Source organism: Emys orbicularis, chromosome 5, assembly GCF_028017835.1.
Source record: "Emys orbicularis isolate rEmyOrb1 chromosome 5, rEmyOrb1.hap1, whole genome shotgun sequence".
NCBI classification, from domain to species: Eukaryota; Metazoa; Chordata; order Testudines; family Emydidae; genus Emys; species Emys orbicularis.
The window spans coordinates 33,085,145-33,108,559 of record NC_088687.1 but is presented as its reverse complement, the minus strand read 5'-3'; the positions used below and the strand labels follow the sequence as shown (position 1 = coordinate 33,108,559).

The 23,415-nt window shown below is 44.5% G+C and overlaps 1 protein-coding gene across 1 annotated transcript in view; it reads right to left on the bottom strand.

Annotated features, from left to right (window-relative positions):
* The window catches only part of TBCK (TBC1 domain containing kinase), a 188,490-nt gene that overhangs the window by 98,275 nt on the left and 66,800 nt on the right, over positions 1-23,415 (bottom strand). The window contains exons 13-19 of the mRNA XM_065404906.1: positions 23,263-23,312; positions 22,717-22,846; positions 21,595-21,693; positions 18,670-18,732; positions 17,658-17,784; positions 16,904-16,954; positions 8,096-8,179 (exon numbers count right to left, since the gene is read on the bottom strand). Coding sequence (XP_065260978.1) covers positions 8,096-8,179; positions 16,904-16,954; positions 17,658-17,784; positions 18,670-18,732; positions 21,595-21,693; positions 22,717-22,846; positions 23,263-23,312 — 604 coding nt within the window. The remainder of the gene's footprint in view (positions 1-8,095; positions 8,180-16,903; positions 16,955-17,657; positions 17,785-18,669; positions 18,733-21,594; positions 21,694-22,716; positions 22,847-23,262; positions 23,313-23,415) is intronic.

The following is a 23,415-nucleotide window of genomic DNA, read 5'->3' as shown; positions in this document are numbered from 1 at the left end:
CTCAAGAACATTTCCTTTTAAACAAGAAATCTGTGCCTCTGGTGGTTCTGCACAGATATACTATAGTTTGTTAAATATCATTTTTATTTGTGTAGCCAGACTCATAAAATATAATTATTGTGTGGGATTAGATGATTAATGAAGGGTCTATTGAAGACACACAATCCTTCATGAAAACATATCATTTAGGTCCTGACAAACACTGTTGGCTGGAATTTTATGTTATGAATCTTTGGCATAATTTGATATTCTATAGCTATAAACCTTTAATTGCTCTTACATCTTACTTCATATGGGGAAATGCATCTGATAAATCTGACAAACTGTGCTTTAACTGCTTAGGGCAGGCTCAGAAATTAGATATGCTGCATCTTTCTGCACTGGGAAAGATTTTTATTCCATTAAGGGGTGAGGTGCTAAAATTGCAGTGATGTAATCAGACATGATCCATCCTGCCATGTTCCTCTCAGAGTCTCCAGGGAATAGGAAAGAGCTCAGCACACCAAACTAAACAAACCATCACAAAACCTTCCTTTAAAACTGTATTAATTTGTTGACATTGAACACCACCAGCTAGAAACTAACAAATCAGAACCCACAGTCAACAGTCCAGCTAGTCCAATTTCCCCAGACCAGATGGTGCAGTGCAAGATGAAAAGACCACATAATACATTTACTTATGCAATATCAAACCATGTTCCTATCCCCATCTGGTAATTTTTTCAGGCCTGGACACATGAAGATCAAGAACTCTCATTATATCCTAGTTAGCAACACTACAAATGATATTCTTCTACATATCACTGTCTCAAACTTTAAAAAAAAAAAATCTCACTAAGCTACCGGCCTTAAAAAGGTCTAAAGCAGTTAATTCCACAGACAAATTATTTATTGTATAAAATAACAGTTGATTTTATTCTTTAAAAATATGCTCCTTTAGTTTCATCAAGTGCCCCTTTGCCTTTATATTATGATAGAGTGCAAACAGAATAGCTCCTGACTGGCCTTCTCCATGCCATTCATTATTTCACGTGTCCTGATCACACCTCCCCTCTCACTTATCTCCATTCCAAACTATCCAGTCCTAATCTTTTAGTCTCTCCTCATATTACCGTCTATCCCAATCTTAATGTCCAATCATTTTTGTTGATCTTCTAAGAACTTTCCCATGTATTTTTGGAGATGAAGGGAGAAAATAAATGCTGTTCCTCAGTAGAAGACATACAGGGAAAGTATTGTAATAACGTTTATTTGTGGATTATAAGTGCATGTGGTGCATTTCAGCAAGATCTATTATTTGTTAAACAGGTACAAATCGTAGTAACCAATGAGAAAAAGTGAAGCTATGTATCATGTTTAACAACATCTATCTTTTTAGCATTAATTTTCCATCTCTCTCCCCCCTCTGCTCAAAAAAAAAAAAAAAAAGCAAGAGAGATTTCAAAAGTATTTTCCTGTATGCTCAAACTAAAGTTTCTGCAGAATAATGTTCTGTTCCTTTTCATATAGCTGCCAACTTGACTCCCAAGACAAAAAACATTGTTAGGTCAACAGAGACAATGCCCTAACCAAGCTATTAAGACACACTTCTGACTCATGAATCTTACGAACAGCATGTTAGAATTGCTGTCAAGTGGGCATTTAAGGGCTAGTGATGGGGAAAAGGATGACAAGAAGGACATCAGAGTGTGGATTGAAGTAAAGATCCTCTATGTTTTTAAATTTGTTATTCAGATAGGATGGCTTCAGCAAATCTTCTCTGGGAGGCTTCCTAATCCTCCCAAATTTCTTCTCCACTTTGTCTCCACGTTAAAAGGAACTGACAGCCCACCCCTCCACCTATTTACTTATAGGGCTATTGAGGCCAAGAAATAACAACCAGGAGCTATGAAGCAGTTTCCTTAGGGCTCCGGAAGACTTGTCCTCAGCTCAGTCATACAACTGATCTATGTTGAAAAGTTACATTCACATAGCTAGTTCTCTCAGGAGTGTGAAAAATTTACAACCCTGACAGATATAGGCCATGGCTACACTACAGCTTAAGTCGACATAAGTTACATCATTCAGTGGTGTGAATTAGCCATTTATTAACGTATGCCAATTTAAGTGCCAGTGTGCATGACGCTATGCTGGCAGGAGAGCTTCTCCCGCCGACATAGCTACCACCGCTCATGGGCACTGGAGTAATTAAGCTGACAAGAGAGCTCTCTCCTGTCGGTGTAGAGTGACTATACTAGATTGACACTAGATGCAGCTGTGCCGCTGAAAGCTCTCTAGTGTAGCTATAGCCATAGTTAAGCCAACATAACCTCCGGAGTAGACAGGACCGCCTGGTCTACACTACGAGTTTAGGTCGACTTTAGCCGCGTTAAATCGAATTAAGCCTGGACACGTTCACAAGACGAAGCCCTTTCTTTCGACTTAAAGGGCCCTTTAAATCGGTTTCTTTACTCCACCTCCGACGAGGGGATTAGCGATAAAATCGGCCTTAGGGGGTCGGAATTGGGGTAGTGTGGACGGAATTCGACGTTATTGGCCTCCGGGAGCTATCCCACAGTGCTTCATTGTGACCGCTCTGGACAGCACTCTCAACTCAGATGCACTGGCCAGGTAGACAGGAAAAGCCCCGCGAACGTTTGAATTTCATTTCCTGTTTGCTCAGCGTGGAGAGCACAGGTGACCACGCAGAGCTCATCAGCACAGGTAACCGTGATGGAGTCCCAGGATCGCAAAAGAGCTCCAGCATGGACAGAACGGGAGGTACGAGATCTGCTCGCCATATGGGGAGATGAATCAGTGCTGGCCGAACTCCGAAGCAGTAAACGGAATGGCAAAATATTAGAAAAGGTCTCCAAGGCCATGAAGGAAAGAGGCCATAACAGGGACGCACAGCAGTGCCGCGTGAAAATTAAGGAGCTAAGGCAAGCCTACCACAAAGCCAGAGAAGCAAACGGAAGGTCCGGGGCTGAGCCGCAAACATGCCGCTTCTACGCGGAGCTGCATGCCATTCTAGGGGGTGCAGCCACCACTACCCCAACTGTGTGCTATGACTCCCTCACTGGAGAAACACACAGGGAAGAGGGTTCGGAAGAGGAGGATGGAGGAAATATAGATAGCTCACAGCCACAAGGAAGCGGAGAAACCGGTTTCCCCAACAGCCAGGATATGTGTCACCCTGGACCTGGAACTAGTAACCCCTGAACTCAACGAAGACCCTGAGGGCACACAGGGGACCTCTGTTGAGTGTACCTTTGTAAATATTACACATGGTTTAAAAGCAAGCGTGTTTAATGATTAATTTGCCCTGGCAATCGCGGCCAGTACAGCTACTGGAAAAGTCTGTTAACGTGTATGGGGATGGAGCGGAAATCCTCCAGGGACATCTCCAGAAAGCTCTCCTTCATGTACTCCCAAAGCCTTTGCAAAAGGTTTCTGGGGAGGGCTGCCTTATCCCGTCCGCCATGGTAGGACACTTTACCACGCCAGGCCAGTAGCACGTAGTCTGGAATCATTGCATAACAAAGCATGGCAGCGTATGGTCCCGGTGTTTGCTGGCATGCAGACAACATCCATTCCTTATCTCTCTTTGTTATCCTCAGGAGAGTGATATCATTCACGGTCACCTGGTTGAAATGGGGTGATTTTATTAAGGGGACATTCAGAGGTGCCCGTTCCTGCTCTGCTGAACAGAAATATTCCCCGCTGTTAGCCACGCGGTGGGGGGAGGGGTGAAGTGATCATCCCAGAGAATTGGGTGTGGGGGAGGGGAATTAGTTGGGTTTGTGCTGCATGTTAACCCTGAAACCGCAGCCCCTCCTTTTACATTGCAAACCCATTTTAAATGGCCAACCCAACGGGTGCTTGGTATGGGAAATGAGAGCACTACTGTTTGAAACCATTCCCACATGTTAAGAAGGTTAAAAAAGCCAAAAGACTGTGTCTTACCATGGCTGCCTGCAAGCTGAAATCTGTGGCCTGGCACTGCATGAGTGATCTCTCACACCAAACCGGCAGGCCCTCAATATAAGAGGAAAAATGCGACCTTGTAACGAAACCACATGTGCTGTGTAATGTGAACAGCAAAATTTAACGTGAAAGAGTGTACCCATTGTTCTCTAAAATGTGTCTTTTTTAACCACCTCTCCCTTCTCCTCCACCAGCTGCAAATCTTTCTCCTTCACAGAGGCTAGTGAAGATTAGGAAGAGGAAGCAAAGGACACGTGATGACATATTTACAGAACTACAGACTGCCTCCCACGCTGACAGAGCACAGCAGAATGCGTGGAGGCAGTCAATGACTGATTATAGAAAAGCCCAATATGAACGAGAGGAGAGGTGGCGTGCTGAATCGCGGGATGAACAGAGCAAGTTGCGGGCTGAAGATAATAAGTGGCGTCAGCTTGCGGACAGAAGGCAAGAGTCGATGCTCCGGCTGCCGGAGCATCAAACTGATATGCTCCAGCGTATGGTTGAGCTGCAGGAAAGGCAGCAGGAGCAGAAACCGCCGCTACAGCCCCTGTGTAACCAACAGCCCTCCTCCCCAAGTTCCATAGCCTCCTCACCCAGACGCCCAAGAACACAGTGGGGGGGCCTCCGGCCACCCAGTCACTCCACCCCAGATGATTGCCCTAGCAGCAGAAGGCTGGCCTTCAATAAGAGTTAAAGTTTTAAACTGCAGTGTGTCCTTTTCCTTCCCTCCTCCCCCACCCATCCCGGGCTACCTTTGCAATTATCCCCCTAGTTGTGTGCTGAATTAATAAAGAATGCATGAACGTGAAGTAACAATGACTTTATTGCCTCTGCAAGTGGTGCTCGCAGGGGGGAGGATAGGGGAGGGTGGGGTGGTTGGTTTACAGAGAAGTAGAGTTAACCGGGTGGGGGGGGGAGGGGCGGAGGGTTCATCAAGGAGAAACAAACAGAAGTTTCACACCGTAGCATGGGCAGTCACAAAACTCGTTTTCAAAGCTTCTCTGATGCGCACCGCGCCATGCTGTGCTCCTCTAACCGCCCTGGTGTCTGGCTGCGCGTAATCAGCGGCCAGGCGATTTGCCTCAACCTCCCACCCCGCCATAAATGTCTCCCCCTTACTCTCACAGATATTGTGGAGCGCACAGCAAGCAGCAATAACAATGGGGATATTCTTTTCGCTAAGGTCTGAGCGAGTCAGTAAGCTGCGCCAGCGCGCTTTTAAACGCCCAAATGCACATTCCACCACCATTCGGCACTTGCTCAGCCTGTAGTTGAACAGGTCCTGACTCCTGTCCAGGCTGTCTGTGTAGGGCTTCATGAGCCATGGCATTAAGGGGTAGGCTGGGTCCCCAAGGATCACGATAGGCATTTCAACATCCCCAACGGTTATTTTCTGGTCCGGGAAGAAAGTCCCTTCCTCCAGCTTTCGAAACAGAGCAGACTGCCTGAAGACGCGAGCATCATGTACCCTTCCCGGCCAGCCCACGTTGATGTTGGTGAAACGTCCCTTGTGATCCACCAGGGCTTGCAGCAGCATTGAAATGTACCCCTTGCGGTTTATGTACTCGGTGGCTTGGTGCTCCGGTGCCAAGATAGGGATATGGGTTCCGTCTATGGCCCCACCACAGTTTGGGAATCCCATTGCAGCAAAGCCATCCACTATGGTCTGCACGTTTCCCAGAGTCACTACCCTTGATATCACCAGGTCTCTCATTGCCCTGGCAACTTGGATCACAGCAGCCCCCACAGTAGATTTGCCCACTCCAAATTGATTCCCGACTGACCGGTAGCTGTCTGGCGTTGCAAGCTTCCACACGGCTATCGCCACTCGCTTCTCAACTGTGAGGGCTGCTCTCATCTTGGTGTTCTGGCGCTTCAGGGCAGGGGAAAGCAAGTCACAAAGTTCCATGAAAGTGCCCTTACGCATGCGAAAGTTTCGCAGCCACTGGGAATCGTCCCACACCTGCAGCACGATGCGGTCCCACCAGTCTGTGCTTGTTTCCCGGGCCCAGAATCGGCGTTCCACGGCATCAACCTGCCCCAGGAACACCATGATTTCCACATTGCTGGGGCCTGTGCCTTGTGAGAGGTCTATGTCCATGTCAATTTCCTCATCACTCTCGTGGCCGCGCTGCAATCGCCTCCTCGGCTGGTCCTGGTTTTGCTTTGGCATGTCCTGGCTCTGCATATACTCCAGGACAATGCGCGTGGTGTTCATAGTGCTCATAATTGCCGCGGTGATCTGAGCGGGCTCCATGATCCCAGTGCTAGCTATGGAGTCTGGTCAGAAAAAAGGCGCGAAACTAGTATCTGACGGACCAGGGGAAGGAGGGAGGGAGGGGCGAGTGACGACATGGCGTACAGGTACAGGGAATTAAAATCAAGAAAGGTGGCTGTGCATCAGGGAGAAAACACAAACAACTGTCACACAGAATGGCCCCCCCAAAGATTGAACTCAAAAGCCTGGGTTTAGCAGGACGTTGATTTGACGGAGGGAGGGAGGAAGCAAATGAATGCAGAACAAATCTATTTTTTACATCTTAAGACGACGGTGCAGCATGACTGATAGCCCTCGGCATCTTCTGGGTGCTTGGCAGCAAATACTGGGCACTTGGCAGTAGCCTTCAGGCCTATTGCACGATCTGCTGCTCAGGGAAGACTCTGCTAATGTGCGATGAGCCAACAGGGCGCTTGGCAGAAAATGGCATACTACGACTGATAGCCATCATCGTCATTGTGAAGGCAGCAGGATGGGGGACTGGGGGACATACGGAGTTCCAGCCACTGCTGGACTGACCATGTCTGCCCAGGTGCCCATGATTGACAGCCACTGCTGTACGACGAGGACGGTTACCAGTAGTAATAAACCATCTACTGCCAAAAGGCAAAAGGCAAGGGCTGGTGCAATGCAGCCCTACGGCTGCCAGCCCCCAGATCGCCGATGAAGGCTACCAGTCATGCTGCACCGTCTACCGCCAAAAGGCAGTTAGCTGCTGCTGCTGTGTAGCAATGCAGTCCCACGTCTGCCGGCACCCAGATGACATATGGTGACGGTGAGCTGAGCTGAGCGGGCTCCATGCTTGCTGTGGTATGTTGTCAGCACAGGTAACCCAGGTAAAAAGGCGCGAATCTATTGTCTGCCGTTGCTGTGATGGAGGGGGAGGGGCCTGACGACATGTACCCAGAACCCCCCGCGACACTGTTTTGCATCATTCGGGCATTGGGATCGCAACCCAGAATTCCAATGGGCGGCGGAGACTGCGGGAACTGTGGGATAGCTACCCATAGTGCAATGCTCCGGAAGTCGACGCTAGCCTCGGTACTGTGGACGCGGTCCGCCGACTAGAGCACTTAGAGCATTTTATGTGGGGACACACACAATCGGCTGTATACAACCGATTTCTATAAAACCGGCTTCTATTAATTCGACCTAATTTCGTAGTGTAGACATCAGTCAACAGAAGAATTCTTCCATATACCTGGGCCACCACCTTTCAGGAAGGTGGATTACCTACAGTGAGGGGATGATCCCTACCGTTGTAGCAAGTGTCTTCCCTGAGGCACTGCAGCTGTGCCACCGTAGCACTTTAAGTGTAAGCATAGGGCACTCCCCTCAGACTCTTGACCCTCTACTAAAGTAAATGTATTCTCTAAACACACTGGTATCTGCTGCTCCTCTCGCCTTCTGCTCTGAAGCGGAATGGCAGTCTGCAATAAAGTGGCTTTGGATTGCCTCAATGATAGACCACCATGACAGGAAGTGCAGAGGGAGTCTTTTTAGGATTCTGATTTCATTACATTGATTGGTTCCTGCTTAAAACTGCTTCAGAGAGCAGCAAGCATTTTTTTTTGCTGCTGCTGCTTCTGTTTGTTGGTTAGTTTTTCATCTTCACACGCTTCCCTACTTATTTTTGTTTTGGTTTTGCTGTTGCTCCTTCACTTACTACCCTGGTCTTCTAATATTTGAAGGTATAAGTAGGTATTTCTATAATGCTGAAAGATTATGCTTCTACTTCTGTCAATTAAAAAGCCACTGAAGAAAAAACAAATTTACTGAAAACACAGCATAAATAACTACTCCATAAACTCTCTTGTTAAAAGAAAAGGGAAACAAACACCAACCTACCTTGAATGACATGAGAATTATCCTTCAAAAAGAAGTTATACAGGTACTTGGGAATAAAAGCAGACATGCAGGCATAGGCAAGAGCTAAAAGAGAATTAGGACAAGCAACATTAGGTAGGAAGGTAGAGTGTACAAGGAACATCTGTACACTGGAAAACGTTCATTACTAAAGAAGTATTTATACCTGATTTGTTATCAGTCTGCACACATAGTATCTAACAGTGTAAAATGCATGAAAAACAACACTTTTCCTTTAAAAAAATATTTTAAAGCTACTCAAGAAATATGATATTGCTACTGATTATGCAATGAACAATCCAAATAAATTCAGTTTTACCATGTATTGGTTTTGAGGTGAAGTACAAAAATTTGGGACTTTCAGATCAGTAGTGTTCCCATATCAATTATTGTAATATAGGCATTAACCTTGTCCAAGTTCCAAAACTTGAGTGACCACATCTGTCTACCTAAGGTCTGCTTGTAGTTGCAATGGAATTTTTTTAAAGAATTCTTTAGGAATGAAGGATAATCTTGTGGCTATGGCACAGAACTGAAACTCAAGAGATCAGAATTCAATTACACAGTCTGTCACAGACTTCTTGACACTGGACAAGACACTTCATCTCAGTGACTCACATTTTTTCTACCTCTTCTAATTATAATTTTGATTGTTAGACTGTTTCTATTGTATAGAAATTCTTATTCCACCCTCACCACCATAGTACCTGAGTGCCTTCCAAAAGCACAATAAGTGATGTGACTAACATCTGCCCTGTGTGGTTTGGTCTCCCTCGCTCTCTCTAGTACATAACAGCATCTAGCAAAATGGGATTGTGATCTAGGTTGTGGCCTCAAGCCTTACAAGAACACAAACAACTGCTACAACAAATCTTTACTACCAATCCTAAACTGTTTATTTTTACTATGCACTGATAAAAGTTGCTCTTGATTGGTTTCTTATGTCCTATCAATGGCAAAGAAATGACTATATTGTACTGCTGTCTGCAAATGACAGGAAAGGTTACAACTTCTAAACTAGCAGAATATGAGAGAGACAGCTTTGGAATCCTGCAGTGACATAAGAATCCAGGGGCTGGGATGGTCCACTAAGCCCATCAAGATTGTGAACCACCAGGACAAAGGGTATATATATCCTGTCAATGGATGGAGCAGTCACAATCCCTCTCAATTCCTCTCTCCCAACAAATCTTTGTTTTGCCTGGACTGAGACTAAGCTATCTGGTTTTCATGTAGGATCTTACTTGAGCTAAGGAAAGCTAGACTCAAGAGAGCAGAAACCAGGCTCCACTACAGAACATTCACAGAAAAAGAGGAATGTATATATGTATATTACAGAAGTGCTGCTGGCAGGTCTATAGGTAAAAACAAATTTTGTACCTAAAGTAGGGATTCAACCACTTTGTTACCTGAAGGATATAGTGTATTGTCCCCAAAATTTCAGCACTTTGTCTTTCAGTACAGAAAAGACAGTTACTTACCTGTACAGTAACTGTTGTTCAAGATATGGGTGCAGACATGTATTTCACTTAGACGTATGCGCACGCAGTGCACCAAAGTCAGTGAACTTTGCCTAGTAGTACCTTCTGGACCCTTCTCCCCGCCCTCTCCTGGCTAATTAAGGACTAAGCCCCAAACCCCCTCAGTTCCTTCACACAGAACATCAGAGTTGAAACTGATTCAGAGGGGAGGAAAGGAGGGCCATGGAATACATGCCTGCACCTGCATTTCAAAGAACAGTTACCGGACAGATAGGTCTTTTCTTCTTCGAGTTGTTGCAGACGTGTATTCCACTCAGATGACTCACGAGCAGTATCAGAAGGAGGTGGGGCTCGGAGTTAACTGAACTAATAACTGCCTTCCCAAAATTTACATCTGATCTAGATGCAGTTGTAATAGGATAATGCTTGGTAAAAGTATGTATGGAAAACTAAGTCTACAAATGTACAATATCAAAAAGTCACTGTGAAATGCAGTTGATGTCGCATGGGCCCTTGTCAAATGAGCTCTTAAGCCAAGGGTGGGCAAACTATGGCCTGAGGGCCGCATCCAGCCCTTCAGACATTTTAATCCTGCTCTCAAGCTCCTGCTGGGGACCAGGGTCCAGGGCTTTCCCTGCTCCGCGTGTGCTGTGGCTCCATGCGGCTCCTGGAAGCAGCAGCATATCCCCCCTCTGGCTCCTACACGTAGGGGCAGCCAGGCGGCTCCGCATGCTGCCCCCACAGCTCCCATTGACTGGGAACCGTGGCCAATGGGAGATGCAGGGGCAGCGCTTGAGGACGGGGCAGCGCACAGAGCTGCCTGGCCGCGCCTCCGCATAGGAGCCAGAGGGGGGACATGCTGCTGCTTCCAGGAGCTGCTTGAGGTAAGTGCCACCCAGGGCCTGCACCCCTGATCCCCTCCCGCACCCCAACCCTCTGCCCCAGCCCTGATCCCCCTCTCCCACCCTCCAAATCCCTGGGTCCCAGCCCGGAGCACCCTTGTGCACCCCCCCAACCCCACATCTCCAGCCCCACTCAGAGCACGCACCCCCAGCTGGAGCCACACACCCCCTGCACCCCAACCTCCTGAACCCTGAACTCATTTCTGGCCCCACCCCAGAGCCCACACGCCCAACTGGAGTCCTCCCTCCAAAAAAACCCCCTAACCCCCAATTTCATGAGCATTCATGGCCCGCCATACAATTTCCACAATCAGATGCGGCCCTCAGGTCAAAAAGTTTTCCCACCCCTGTTTTAACCTCTGTGGAGGCCAATTCTGAACTGTCCCATAAGCCACTGTAATATAGGATGTTATCCATCTGGAAATTGTTTGCAAGGAGACCCCTTGACCCTTCATTTAATCCACAAAGGAAACAAAAAGATGAGCGTGACAAGCGGCTGGAGATACCCAGAGCTGTGAGACACAGTTACTCCTCTCAGCCTCAGGAAGTGGTAGGAGCTTTGCTGTAGCTAAGCTGTGCCAACTCCCTGGCACACCTCCTTCTTTGCCTTGCCAGCAAACTTCTCAGGGCTCTCCCAGCCCCAACCTTGCCTAGTAGGGAACAGTCAGCTCCAGCGCCTGAGTTCCTCAGAGATGTCGCTGCAATGCACTGCCCTATCACTGTCCATACACAGCAGATTTTAAGTTCGCTGCTCCTTTAAAGAGACAAACAGCTGCTTGACTGGAGATGACAACCACTTCAAGTCAATCAAAGCACTGGTTTGGTTTAGATAAAAAGTAAAACAGGTTTATTCAATCAAAAAGAAAGATTTTAAGTGAGTTCAAATATAAGGGATAAAGACAGAAAAGGTTACAAACAAACAAAATAACTAGCTTAACAAGTATAGTCTTTGTTCAAGGTTGCTTCCTTAACAATCTTCCTTTTCCAGCTATGTCTGACTAGCTCTTAGCTAGGATGCCCACAGAGCCTAAGGCACGGTTTTCCTGGTCTCTTCAAGTGAAGGATAACTTAGGGGTTCTCTACCCCTCTCTTTGTCATCCTGTAATCTTTTGAAAATCTTCTCTCTCAGAGTTCATTGGCCCTGCTTCATGGAGTTCAAGATAACAGATTTCCTTTGGACCAGAGGCTGAAACACCAAAAGAATCAGTCTGGCATGATCCACCTTCAGCTTGAGGATGACCTGAGGAATGACTGGGATTGGGGGAGAAGCATACATCAGAGCATATCCCCAATTCAGATGAAATGTGTTGGCTGAGACCCACTCAAAAGCAAAATTGTTGGCACTTCTTGTTGTCCTTTGTTGCAAACAGGTCAAGAGCAAGAATGCCCCATTATCCAAAGACAGACCTCAGCGCACTACTCTTCAGAGACTACTGGTGATTCTGGGACAAAGTCCTGCCAAGACAATTGGCCAAGTAATTCTGGGACCCTAGTAAATGAATGGCTGTTGGGAATGATATTCTCTTTGACACAGAACTGCCAGAACTTTATCACCTCCGAACAAAGCTGCCTAAGTGAGCTACTCCCTTCTTGTTCACATAATGTATCATGGTGGTGCTGCTGGTGAGCATATGAATCACTCTGGCTTTGCTCTGCACTTGAAATACCCTGCACACTCTGTAAATGGCTTGACGTTCCAGGATGCTGATATGAAAAAATGGTTACTAACATTTTGTAACTGTTGTTCTTTGAGGTGTGTTGCTCATGTCGATTTCACAACCCATCCTTCTACCCCTCTGTCGGAGATAATCTGCAATACGAAACTGAGAGGGTGCGTGGCCAGCAGCGCTCCCACCAGAGGGCGGTAGAACTGGCCTAATGGATACAACTGAGGAAAAAATCTCTGGCTAGGTGTGTGCGCACCACATGCACTGTTGCCAGAACTTTTTCCCTCGGTGGTATCCGTCAGACCGGTTCTACCGCCCTCTGATGCCACGCACTTATGCGACGGTATAAGGGGCGCTGCTGGCCACGCACCCTCTCAATTTTTTCTTGCAGGTTAACTCCGACAGAGGGGTAGGAATGTGGGTCGTGGAATCGACATGAGCAACGCATCTCAAAGAACAACAGTTACAAAATGTTAGTAACCATTTTTTCTTCTTTGAGTGTTTGCTCATGTCCATTCCATGGGTGACTCACAAGCAGTACCCTAGGAGGTGGGCTCAGAGATCATGGACATGCTGACTGCAACACTGCTCTCCCGAATCTGGCGTTATCTCGGACCTGTTAGGTGATGATGTAGTTAGATACAAAGGTATGCACTGACGACCAGGTTGCGCCCCTGCAGATGTCCTGGATTGGGACTGTGCAAGGAATGGGCTCTTGTGGAATGGTTAAGATGGCCGGAAACAGGACATTTGCCTGTTCGTAGCAAGCCCGAATACAGGCGGTTATCCAGGATGAGATCCTCTGGGCTGACACATAGCCGTCTCATCCTTTCTGCTACTTCTACAAAGAGTTGCGTGGATTTGTGGAAGGGTTTAGTCCTCTCGATATAGAAGGCGAGGGCACATCTGACATCCAATGAGTGAAATTGCCATTCCTCAGAGTTCTTGTGAGGCATTTGGAAGAAGACTGGCAGGAAAATAGCCTATTGCTATGGAACTGTGACACCACCTTTGGCAGGAAGGCCAGGTGGGGGTGCAGTTGGACTTTGTCCTTGAAAGGCACCATGGAAGGTGGTTCTGACGTAAGGGCCTTGATTTCAGAGACCCTTCTAGCCAAGGTGATCACCACGAAGAAGGCAACCTTCCAAGAGAGAAGCAGCAGGGGGCATGATGCTAGCGTTTCAAAGCTAGGACCCGTGACTCGACAGAACCAGGTTTAAGTTCCATAGAGGGATCGGCTCATGGACCTGAGGATAGAACCTCTCCAGCCCCTGGAGAAAACGGACCATCATCTTGTGCGAGAACACTGACCTGCCACTCACTGGTAGGCCTTGCTGCTTTAAATGGAGCAAGTAGTCCAAGATAGACTGAAGGGAAGAACGAGGTGGAGAGAGAGCTCACTGAGATGCTCATATCGAAAAGCGCTTCTACTTGGCCAGGTAGGTAACCCGTGTGGACGGCTTCCTACTACCTAGCAAGAGCTACCTAACCTGTTTCGAATAGGCCTGTTCTTCTGGGTTTAGCCACGTAGCATTCATGCAGTTAGGTGCAGGGACGCAAGGTTCGGGTGAAGCAGTCAGCCGTGGTCTTGTGAGATTGGGTCCAGCCGGAGTAGAAGCAAGAGTGGGGTTACTACCGACAGATCCAGGAGCATGCCGCACCAGAGTTGACATGGCCATGCCAGGGCCCATAAGAATAATTCTCACCTTGTCCTGCTTGACTTTTAGGAAGACGTTGTGAACCAGAGGGATCGGCGGAAAAGCGTAGAACAGGCGACCAGTCCATGGGAGCAGGAAAGCGTTGGAGAGGGATTCCGGGCTGTGCCCAGATAGCGAGCAAAACTGATGGCATTTCCTGTTCTGCTTGGTCGCAAACAGGTCTAACTGGGGAGACCCCCACCTTTGAAGATGAACCTGGTGACCTCTAGGTGAAGGGACCACTTGTGATGAGGGGAAAAGGATCTGCTGAAGTGATCCACCAGTACATTCCGGGCTGCTTGCTTGATGGTGGTGAAGGAAGGGGCTGGCTGGCTAAAACTGGATCCAGAAGGCCTCCTTCTCTGTGAAATATGTTCCTTCCTGCTGCCTAACAGTGAAGGATGAATGTCAGAAAAATAGATGTGAGCAATATTGCTGCAGTTGCTCTTGCCCTCCATAATGACGTCTCTTTGTGGCTAGGGTATAAAACCCCAATGAATGTAAACTAAGTCCTTTATGCTCAGACAGAATTCTGTAACCATGAAGCCCTTCTTATAGTCACAGCTGATGCCATAATTCTGGAGAAAGAGTCTGACATGATCAGAGCCAAATGCAACAACGTTTTGGCCACCAGGTGGCCCCCTGCAATAAATGCATTAAGCTCTTCCTTGGAGAATTTCATTAACATGTGCAAATTTGGACATAGTATCCCGATGGACGAAGTCATATTTAGATAACAGCGCCTGCTGATCTGCAATATGCATCTGTAATGATGAAGTAGAGTAATTTTTTCTCCCCATCAAGTCCAGCCTCTTAGACTCTTTGTCCTTAGGCGGGGACTTGCATCTCCCCAGCTGTAATCTGTTGTTCACTGCTGTCACAATGAGAGAGTTTGGGAATGGATGGGAATACAAACACTCAAAGCCCTTCATAGGAACGTAATACAATTTCTCAGAATGCTTTGTGGTAGGTGGGATATTCCAAGCTTCATATAATTGGTAGAGCCATCTTCCCTGGAGTTAAGGACTCGAAAATATCTAGCAATTTATGCGTATTCTCCTGCACAAACTCAGCCTGAATACACAAGGCAGAAGCCATAGGCTTCAAGAGGTCCTGGAATGACATCTTCAGGGACAGGAGAAGAAGAGTCCAGTACCATGGAGTCAAGCGGTGAGGAAGAAGAAGGGAGCAGGATGAATGGAGGTTCCTGAGGGAGAACTTTGTTCCTGTATGATAGGATCAGGCTGGAGCAGCTCAGGAGGAATGACCTCAGACTGTGTCTGAAATAGAGGTGGCTAAGGAAGACAGACTGCAGCCAGGATTGGTGACCTTGCCCCAGAATGGGTCGAAGAAGGGGATCTTGCAGACTGAGGAATGTCCCAAAAATTCAAAGAAGGCCAATGGGAATAAGGGTAAGACATTGGTAGTCACTAGGTACTAGACCAGGAGTGTCTACCCCTGCTGCAGGAAAGGTGCAGATCTTAGTACCAATAGTGATCTGAGGATGGTCTGAAGGACTTCCAAGAGCATTGCTTGCAAGGTGAGGGAGAGGAGGAAGATGACTCTGAACTTGATCTCGATATGCGCTTGAAGTCAGACAATGGTAACAGATGAACCACCCCTACCGGGGCAAGCAAATGACCAGCCTGGTCCAAAAACTATTATAGAGATAGCATTGATATTGAGGATGGATGAGCTGTTGATGCCTTCGGTACTGAAAGAAGCATCGCACTTCCACTCAGTACCAGAGCAAACAATAGTGCCGGAGCAGAGGCTGGTACCAACCCCAAAACAGTGTTGGTGCCAAGATATGGGTCCAGCAGTGCAGATGCTGAGTGCCAAAAAGGAGGCTGACCCCAAGTCTGCACCGAGATTTATGTGTTGTAGAACATGTTGCTGATGAATGAGACACAATTCTGTGACCAAACCAGACGGCACCGAGGACACAGCAGAAAAAGCAGCGGCAGCCATGGCAGGTGAATGCTCCTGGATTATTGGAGAAACAGGAACAGAGAGACAGAGCAAGTCTGATGCCACCTGGTATGCCAATGGAATGGCGAACCACGGCCAGTGGGAGCTGCGATCGGCCGAACCTGCAGACGTAGCAGGTAAACAAACTGGCCCAGCCCGCCAGGGGGCTTACCCTGGTGGGCCGAGTGCCAAAGGTTGCCGATCCCTGTATTAGAGGAAAAGTGACCTCAAGCCTGGAGCAACGTCTCAGGTTGGTTCCGAAGGGTTCTTGTGGGACTGGACAAAGTAACCAGTGCTGAAGCGGGTCTCATGGCCAGCTCCACGAGGTGTTGCTTAACAAGCCCCTCACCACTTGCATTCTCTTATTTAAACGACTTGCATTAATGTGTCCCTCTCCCAGGCACAGTAAGCACACATGATGGGCAATGTTTAAAACCTGGTGAGGGCATCCCACCAGGCTAAAGACTGCTGCTAACTACTATTACTAACGAAAAACCTAAGGTGGTACTACTAAGCTGCTAACTAACTATGTACAGAAAATTCCAGAAATATTGGACAGAAAGAAAGGTGAGGTAAATACCACACAGAATGCTCCGACTCAAACGTGGGGTGTGAAAGGGAACTGAGTAGCACCAATCTTAAATAGCCAGGGGAGGACTAAGGGGCCAGAAGGCACAAGAGGCAGCCCTATGAGTACTGCTAGACAAAGTTCTCTGACTTTGGTGCACTGGGCGTGCACACACTTGAGTGGAATACACATCTGCAACCACTCGAAGAAGAATAAATGTTCTCAGTATCTGCAAGTGAATCTGGTAATTAGTTTTTAGTAAAATTAATTTAAAAATAAGTCCTTCAAGAAAATTTAGCACTGGGTGACAGACCATTTGTTCCGAACGATTTTAGTAACAGAACTGAAGTTTCAAACTTCCCTCGTAGTTAAAACTCACTGAAATCTTGTTTATACCTGTTTGTGATATATAATGTGGTATATATAGCACGTGTGTACATACTGTATGCGTGGGCACATGAGGTGGATGGAGATATGGTTTTATTCTATAGAGAAGGTACTCACCTTCATTGTTAAAATTCAAGTACAGAAATGGTGCACAAAGTGAATCAAGACCTGAGGGAAGAAAAAATGCAAAGAAACTATGAAAAGCTGCTCTTTCACTATCATAACACATAAGATAAATGCATTCATTTATCAGAGAGACTTACGTATTTAAGATGGATTAAGACACCTGTAATGTTACCCTTATTTTTTCTCCGTATAGTACATTATGAAAACTGCAGGCAAATAAAAATATTTTAAAACCTGAAAGTACAGCACTAAGTAGATTATTTGGACTTTTTCCAGCCTTGTCACATTTTTCAGGAATGCTCCAGCAAGTTACTCCCCAAAAAATCTAACTTAATAACTGTTCAGTGCAGTTTTAACTTTGCACTAAGTAGCATTAGCCAACAGAACATTTTAAAAACAAAATGGATGAAGTTTAAGGAATGCTAAAATGCAAGACGAAAGATCAATTTCTATAAAACACAACTGGGACAAATTTACATTACAAATAGAATGGAAAGTACAAGAACACTAAATTTTCAGTAATCCACAGATATATTCTCCAGACATTTCTACACTGACAGCTGTAAATGAACAATTGAATCCAAGTTTAAATTCTCCTGAACAAGAAAAAAGAAACAGCAGAGAAAAGAAACATGTGGGTTTGGTTTTGATCTACTTAGGAAGTGTCTATATATTTTAAAGTAAATCTTCCCTTTTGTACAGATTTCCAACTGAATGGTTAAACTTACTAACATGTTGAACACACCTTGCCAGTACACAAGATCAGGATGGGAAACTACCCAGGCCTTCAATACCCGTCTAAACTTTGCATGACCCTCTGGCGATGACAGCAGCTCATCGTACTGATGACAGCGAGGAATATCAACCTCAATCTGCAATACAGACAAGCATAAAAAAAAAGAGAACGGGGATATTAGAGGTGGCACCACAGAAATCCCACAACATTGAAAGAACTGGAATGCAGCGAAGGCATTTAGGTCAGACCACCAACATAATCCATTTTCTTCCTCACCTTCAAAAACAGAACTGGGGGAAAAGGGAGCATTCCATGAGCTGCACACACAGATTAAAAATACAAAAGAATTCTTTTGAAATACAGCCCCCTCCCCTCAAAAATAAAAAAGGGCATTTTTTGTTGTACTGATTTCTAGCTCAACTCTCAAATAGCATCTCTCAGGATGCTAATGTCACTTAGTTCTTTATTATAATAAAAGGCCCAATTCGATGAAAAAAAATTCTTGGGCTAGTTGAAAAGCCATTTGGTAGGACGTTAGCCATTTACTATTTGACAGGACTTTTTGGAGAACCTAACTAAACAGGAACCCATTTCCACCAAGTACTGCATGCCTTCAGCGTCAGTTGAAGCTGATGGGATTTGGGGATGATGTGTGTCTTTCAGAATCTAACTCCAAGGTGCATAATAAGTGTTGAGGGGAGAGTGACTTTTTTTTTAAATATTTGCTAGGTTGGTTATGACAGCTCTACCTTTGGTTGTTTCAAAATATTGTTTTTGACTCAAATACAAGATTTCATTGTATGTATTTGTTAAATTTGTGTTACTATTGTTTGTTTTTGGTGGCCTTCCAATTTGCTTTGTGCAGAACAAGCATATTACAAAACTGGGAGAAAAAACATTAACATTAAATAACAATCAGCAGCATCAGCTGCAGTAAAACAGTTGACTTACAGTTAATAGGAGGAAAAAACCTTTGGCATTATCTTAAGTGACAGTACTTGAAACTAAAAAGGAATCTTACTTGTCTATCTGTAGGAATTGGAGTGTCCTTATCAATGGCATCATATTTTGTTTGAATGGCACCCTAAAGTGTAAGAAGAACACGTTAAATAAACAAAAAGCCCTTAGAATATATAGAATCATAGAAATGTAGGACTACTAGGGACCTCAAAAGGTCTTCTAGTCCAGACCCCTGCACTCACAGCAGGACTAAGTATTATCTAGACCATGCCCAACAGGTGTTTGTCATCCAAAGATGGAGATTCCACAACTTCCTGAGGCAATTTATTCCAGTGCTTAATCACCCTGACAATTAGGAAGTTTTTGCTAAAGTCCAACCTAAATCTCCCATGCTTTTTGTCCTATCCTCAGAGGTTAAAGAGAACAAGTTTTCTCCCTCCTCCTTGTAACAACTTTTTATGTACTGGAAAACTGTTATCATGACCACCCCCTCAGTCTTTTCTTCTCCAGACTAAACAAACCTATTTTTTCCAATATTCCCTCATACATCATGTTTTCTACACTTTTAATCATTTTTGTTGCTCTTCTCTGGACTTTCTCCAATTTGTCCATATGTTTCCTGAAATGTGACACCCAGAACTGGACACAATACTCCAGTTGAGGCCTAATCAGCGCAGACTACAGCAGAATTACTTCTCGTGTCTTGCTTACAACACTCCTACTAATACATCCCAGAATGATGTTTGCTTTTTTTGCACTGTTGTCTCATATTTAGCTTGTGATCCACCATGACCCCTAGATCCCTCTCCGCAGTACTCCTTCCTAGGCAGTCATTTCCCATTTTGTATGTGTGCAACTGATTGTTCCTTCCGAAGTGGAGTACTTTACATTTGTCCTTACTGAATTTCATCCTATTTATTTCAGACCATTTCTTCACTTTGCCCAGATCATTTTAAATTTTAATCCTAAATGCCAAAGCATTTCCAACCCCTCCCAGCTTGGTATCGTCTGCAAACTTTATAAATGTACTCTCTATGCCATTCTCTAAATCACTGATGAAGATATTGAACAGAACTGGACCCAGAACTGATCCATGCAGGACCCCACTCGATATGCCCTTCCAGCTTGATTGTTAACCACTGATTACTCTCTGGGAATGGTTTTCCATCCAGTTATGCACTCACCTTATAGTAGTTGCATCAAGGCTGAATTTCCCTTGTTTATTTATGAGACGGTCATGCGAGACAATATCAAAAGCATTACTAAAGTCACGATAGATCTCATCTACCACTCCCCTCCCCCCCCATCCAGAAGGCTTGTTACACTGTCAAAGAAAGCTATCAGGTTGGTTTGACACAATTTGTTCATGACAAATCCATGCCGACTGTTACTTATCACCTTATTATCGTCCAGGTGTTTGCAAATTGATTGCTTAATTATTTGCTCCATTATCTTTCGGGGTACTGAAGTTAAGAAGTTACGGGTGTGTAATTCCCCAGGTTGTCCTCGTTCCACTTTTTATAGATTGGCACTATACTTCCCTTTTCAGAATCTATCCTGTCTTCCATGACTTTTCAAAGATAACTGCTAATGGTTCAGATATCTCCTCTCTCAGCTCCTTGAGTATTCTAGGATGTATTTCATCAGGCCCTGGTGACTTGAAGACATCTAACTTGTCTAGGTAATTTCTAACTTGTTCTTTCCCTATTTTAGCCTGAGTCTACCTCATTTTCACTGTCATTCATTAAGTTAGATGTCCAATTGCTACCAAACTTTTTGGTGAAAAACAAACAAAAAAAGTCATTTAGCACTTCTGCCATTTCCACATTTTGTGTTATTGTTCCCCCTCCCAACCCCCACTGAATAACAGACCTACCCTACCCTTGGTCTTCCTCTTGCTTCTAATGTCTTTGTAGAATGTTTTCTTGTTACCCTTTATATCACTAGCTGGTTTAATCTCATTTTGTGCCTTTCTAATTTTGTCCCTACATATCTGTGTTATTTGTTTATATTCACCCTTTGTAATTTGACCTATTTTCCACTTTTTGTAGGACTCTTTTTTCAGTTTCAGATCATTAAAGATTTCCTGGTTAAGCCAGCGTGGTCCCTTGCCATACTTCCTATCTTTCCTACATAGTGGGATAGTTTGCTTTTGTGCACTTAATAATGTCTCTTTGAAAAACTGCCAACTCTCTTTAACTGTTTTTCCCCTTAAACTTGCTTCCCATGGGATCTTATCTTACCTTAAAAGAGCAACAGACCTAATATATCTGGACTGTCCAGAAGACGTTTGCACAGTGCAAAACACATGTTTTTTGGGGAAAATCCAGGCCTGGGAGTACGGTGGGGTCACCCTGCAAGTAGTAACCAAGGCTGCTAGAAGCCAGACTGTGGCTGGTGTTTGCTGACAGGCTGCTGGGATCAGAGCTGCTGGACCAGGACTGTGGATATACATAGACACTCAGGATATGACCTGCATGCTGTTTGTGAATAGCCTACATTGAGCTACAGCAGAGAAGCATTGAAGGCACCCCAGGTTGCACGGCAAATAGTGACAACCCTTCACTGGTCTGAATTGCACCCTGGAAGATCAGAGTGGGATGGAAAGGAGATTTTTTTCCCTCCGAGTCTTTATTTTTTTCTAGCCCTTGTTGATTGGGGAGGGGATTGCTAAGTGTATTTGTTGGAGTTATAATAATAATAATATATTGTTGTTAAATAGCAGTGGCATTTTTAAATATTGCCAAGGATGCCTAGGCACTTATCTTTTTTGGAAAAGTCAAAAATGAACTGAAACCCAGGCAAGTTCAACATTCCTTGGCTTTATAGAACGGAAATCATGAAGTGAAGAAAAAATCGCCCCAACATTGTATTTATTCACATAGTTTAAAATATTATTCTCACTTCATTGTTCCAAATAGTACAAAATGTACCTATCTAATCTTCATCCCTCCCTAATTAGTGTGAATCATCCTCTTACTCTTACCTCAACCCCCAGCAGGGCAGCCCAGGTTAAACCTCTCATAAGTGGAGGAATGTCAACTCTGGCTTCCTTCCAGACTTGATTTTTTTTGTATGGATAAGCCTGCAATAAATAAATAAATAAATGAAACACACTACTTTCTTGAAACCAACAAGATCCTTCCTTTAGGAAAAATTTCTCCACCACTGGAGTCAAACACAGTAAATCTGCTTACACTTAATTAATGTATATAAATTTTACAATCTAAAAGAGGTGCATTCATCTCTAAAAGACAAGGATTAAGCATTTACTTTTATTGCTTCAGATAATCCAGTCCAACATCCTTTTTACAGGAAAGAAAGTGCCTTTCACGTTTTGTTACATTTGAAAGGTTTAAATATAAGCAATGTCTGCAGTTTCTAATTTCTTCTGCATTAAGTATTTTTTTTCATAGTATATGTACCTGACTTTTTAAAAAACGTCTGAGTTAGTGCAATACTTATTACAATGTATAAAAAAAAATCAGAATGAACCAATCACTTATCTCATGAGTACTTATGTGTATTCTTACACACACGTGCCACATGAAAATGTGTATAATCATATTGCTGAGAAAATTCAAAATACCATGCCATAAGAATAAACCTCTCTCCCCCCACAGTGATACCACAGTACAGACTAGTACTGTTTGAATGTGCAAGAAGAGTGTTCAGTCCAGAATGTGCAATGCAAAAGTGTTACTGTCCTATCTGAGGCTACACCACTCACATTTAATTCGGTAGCTGTGTGCACTGCCCACTGCTGTTAGAAAATATATGAGATGCTTCAATGTCCTCTCTCATATGCAACTGTGTTAATAATAATGACTCAGATTTTATTTCTATTTTTAAGGCCTTTCTTATTGTAGGGATTTCTATAATTGCCTCTTCTTTTTGCAGTTTCTCCTAACTCCTATTTTCCCTCTTCTCTTGGATTCACTTCTGCACCTAGTTATCTTCTATTTTCCTCTCTCCTTACTTTCTCACTTCTCTGCTTGCACTTGCAATTGCTTAGTTCTTTAGAAATCTCTAATTAATTAACTGAATCAATTAATCCATTCAATTAATGGATAACTGAGATTACTGCAGTACTGTTAAAACTCCATACCTTCAGTAGCCTGTCAAACAGAACAATTCTGTGTAGCTGGTACTCTGTGTCCCTCTCTCGGATGATCAGAGGAAGATTGGCCGCTGCAGATAGCTCATTATTACTGTTTGAATGGGGTAAATTTGACTGCCTGGAATAGAGTGAGAAAGGCAGTGAAGACTGGCTAAATAACAATAAATGCAATTAGATGTAAAAAGAAGAATGTATACTGGAAAGTGGTTTTAAGTTAGAAAACAATTTTGAAAGGAGATCAAAATTTCAAAATCAGCATTTGTGCCCTCAGTGCTATACATTAAATACCAAAGCCCAGATTTGCAAGACCAGGTAAAGTTAAGCTTCTCAGTTCACATTTAGACACCTAAATAAGCAGACCTATTTTCTAAAGTGCTGAGCAGACAGCAGCTCCTATTGACTTCAGGAGTCTAAATAAGATATAGGAGGTGAACACTAGATTTCTCTTTGTGAAAACCTTGGTCCAGTTGTGCAATGTTCTACTATAATACAAACCACCACTCAAAAATAATGAATGCTATTATATATACTTACTCATCCTCAAGCAATGGATAAAATGCTTCCCCACCAACATCTTTCAGTCTCTGAAATTAAGATTAAAAAAAAGTATTTAACATCAAAATGCTTCTCAGTACCTTAATGGGTACAGTTAAAGGAATATGAAAAGTATTAACTTATAACTAGTCA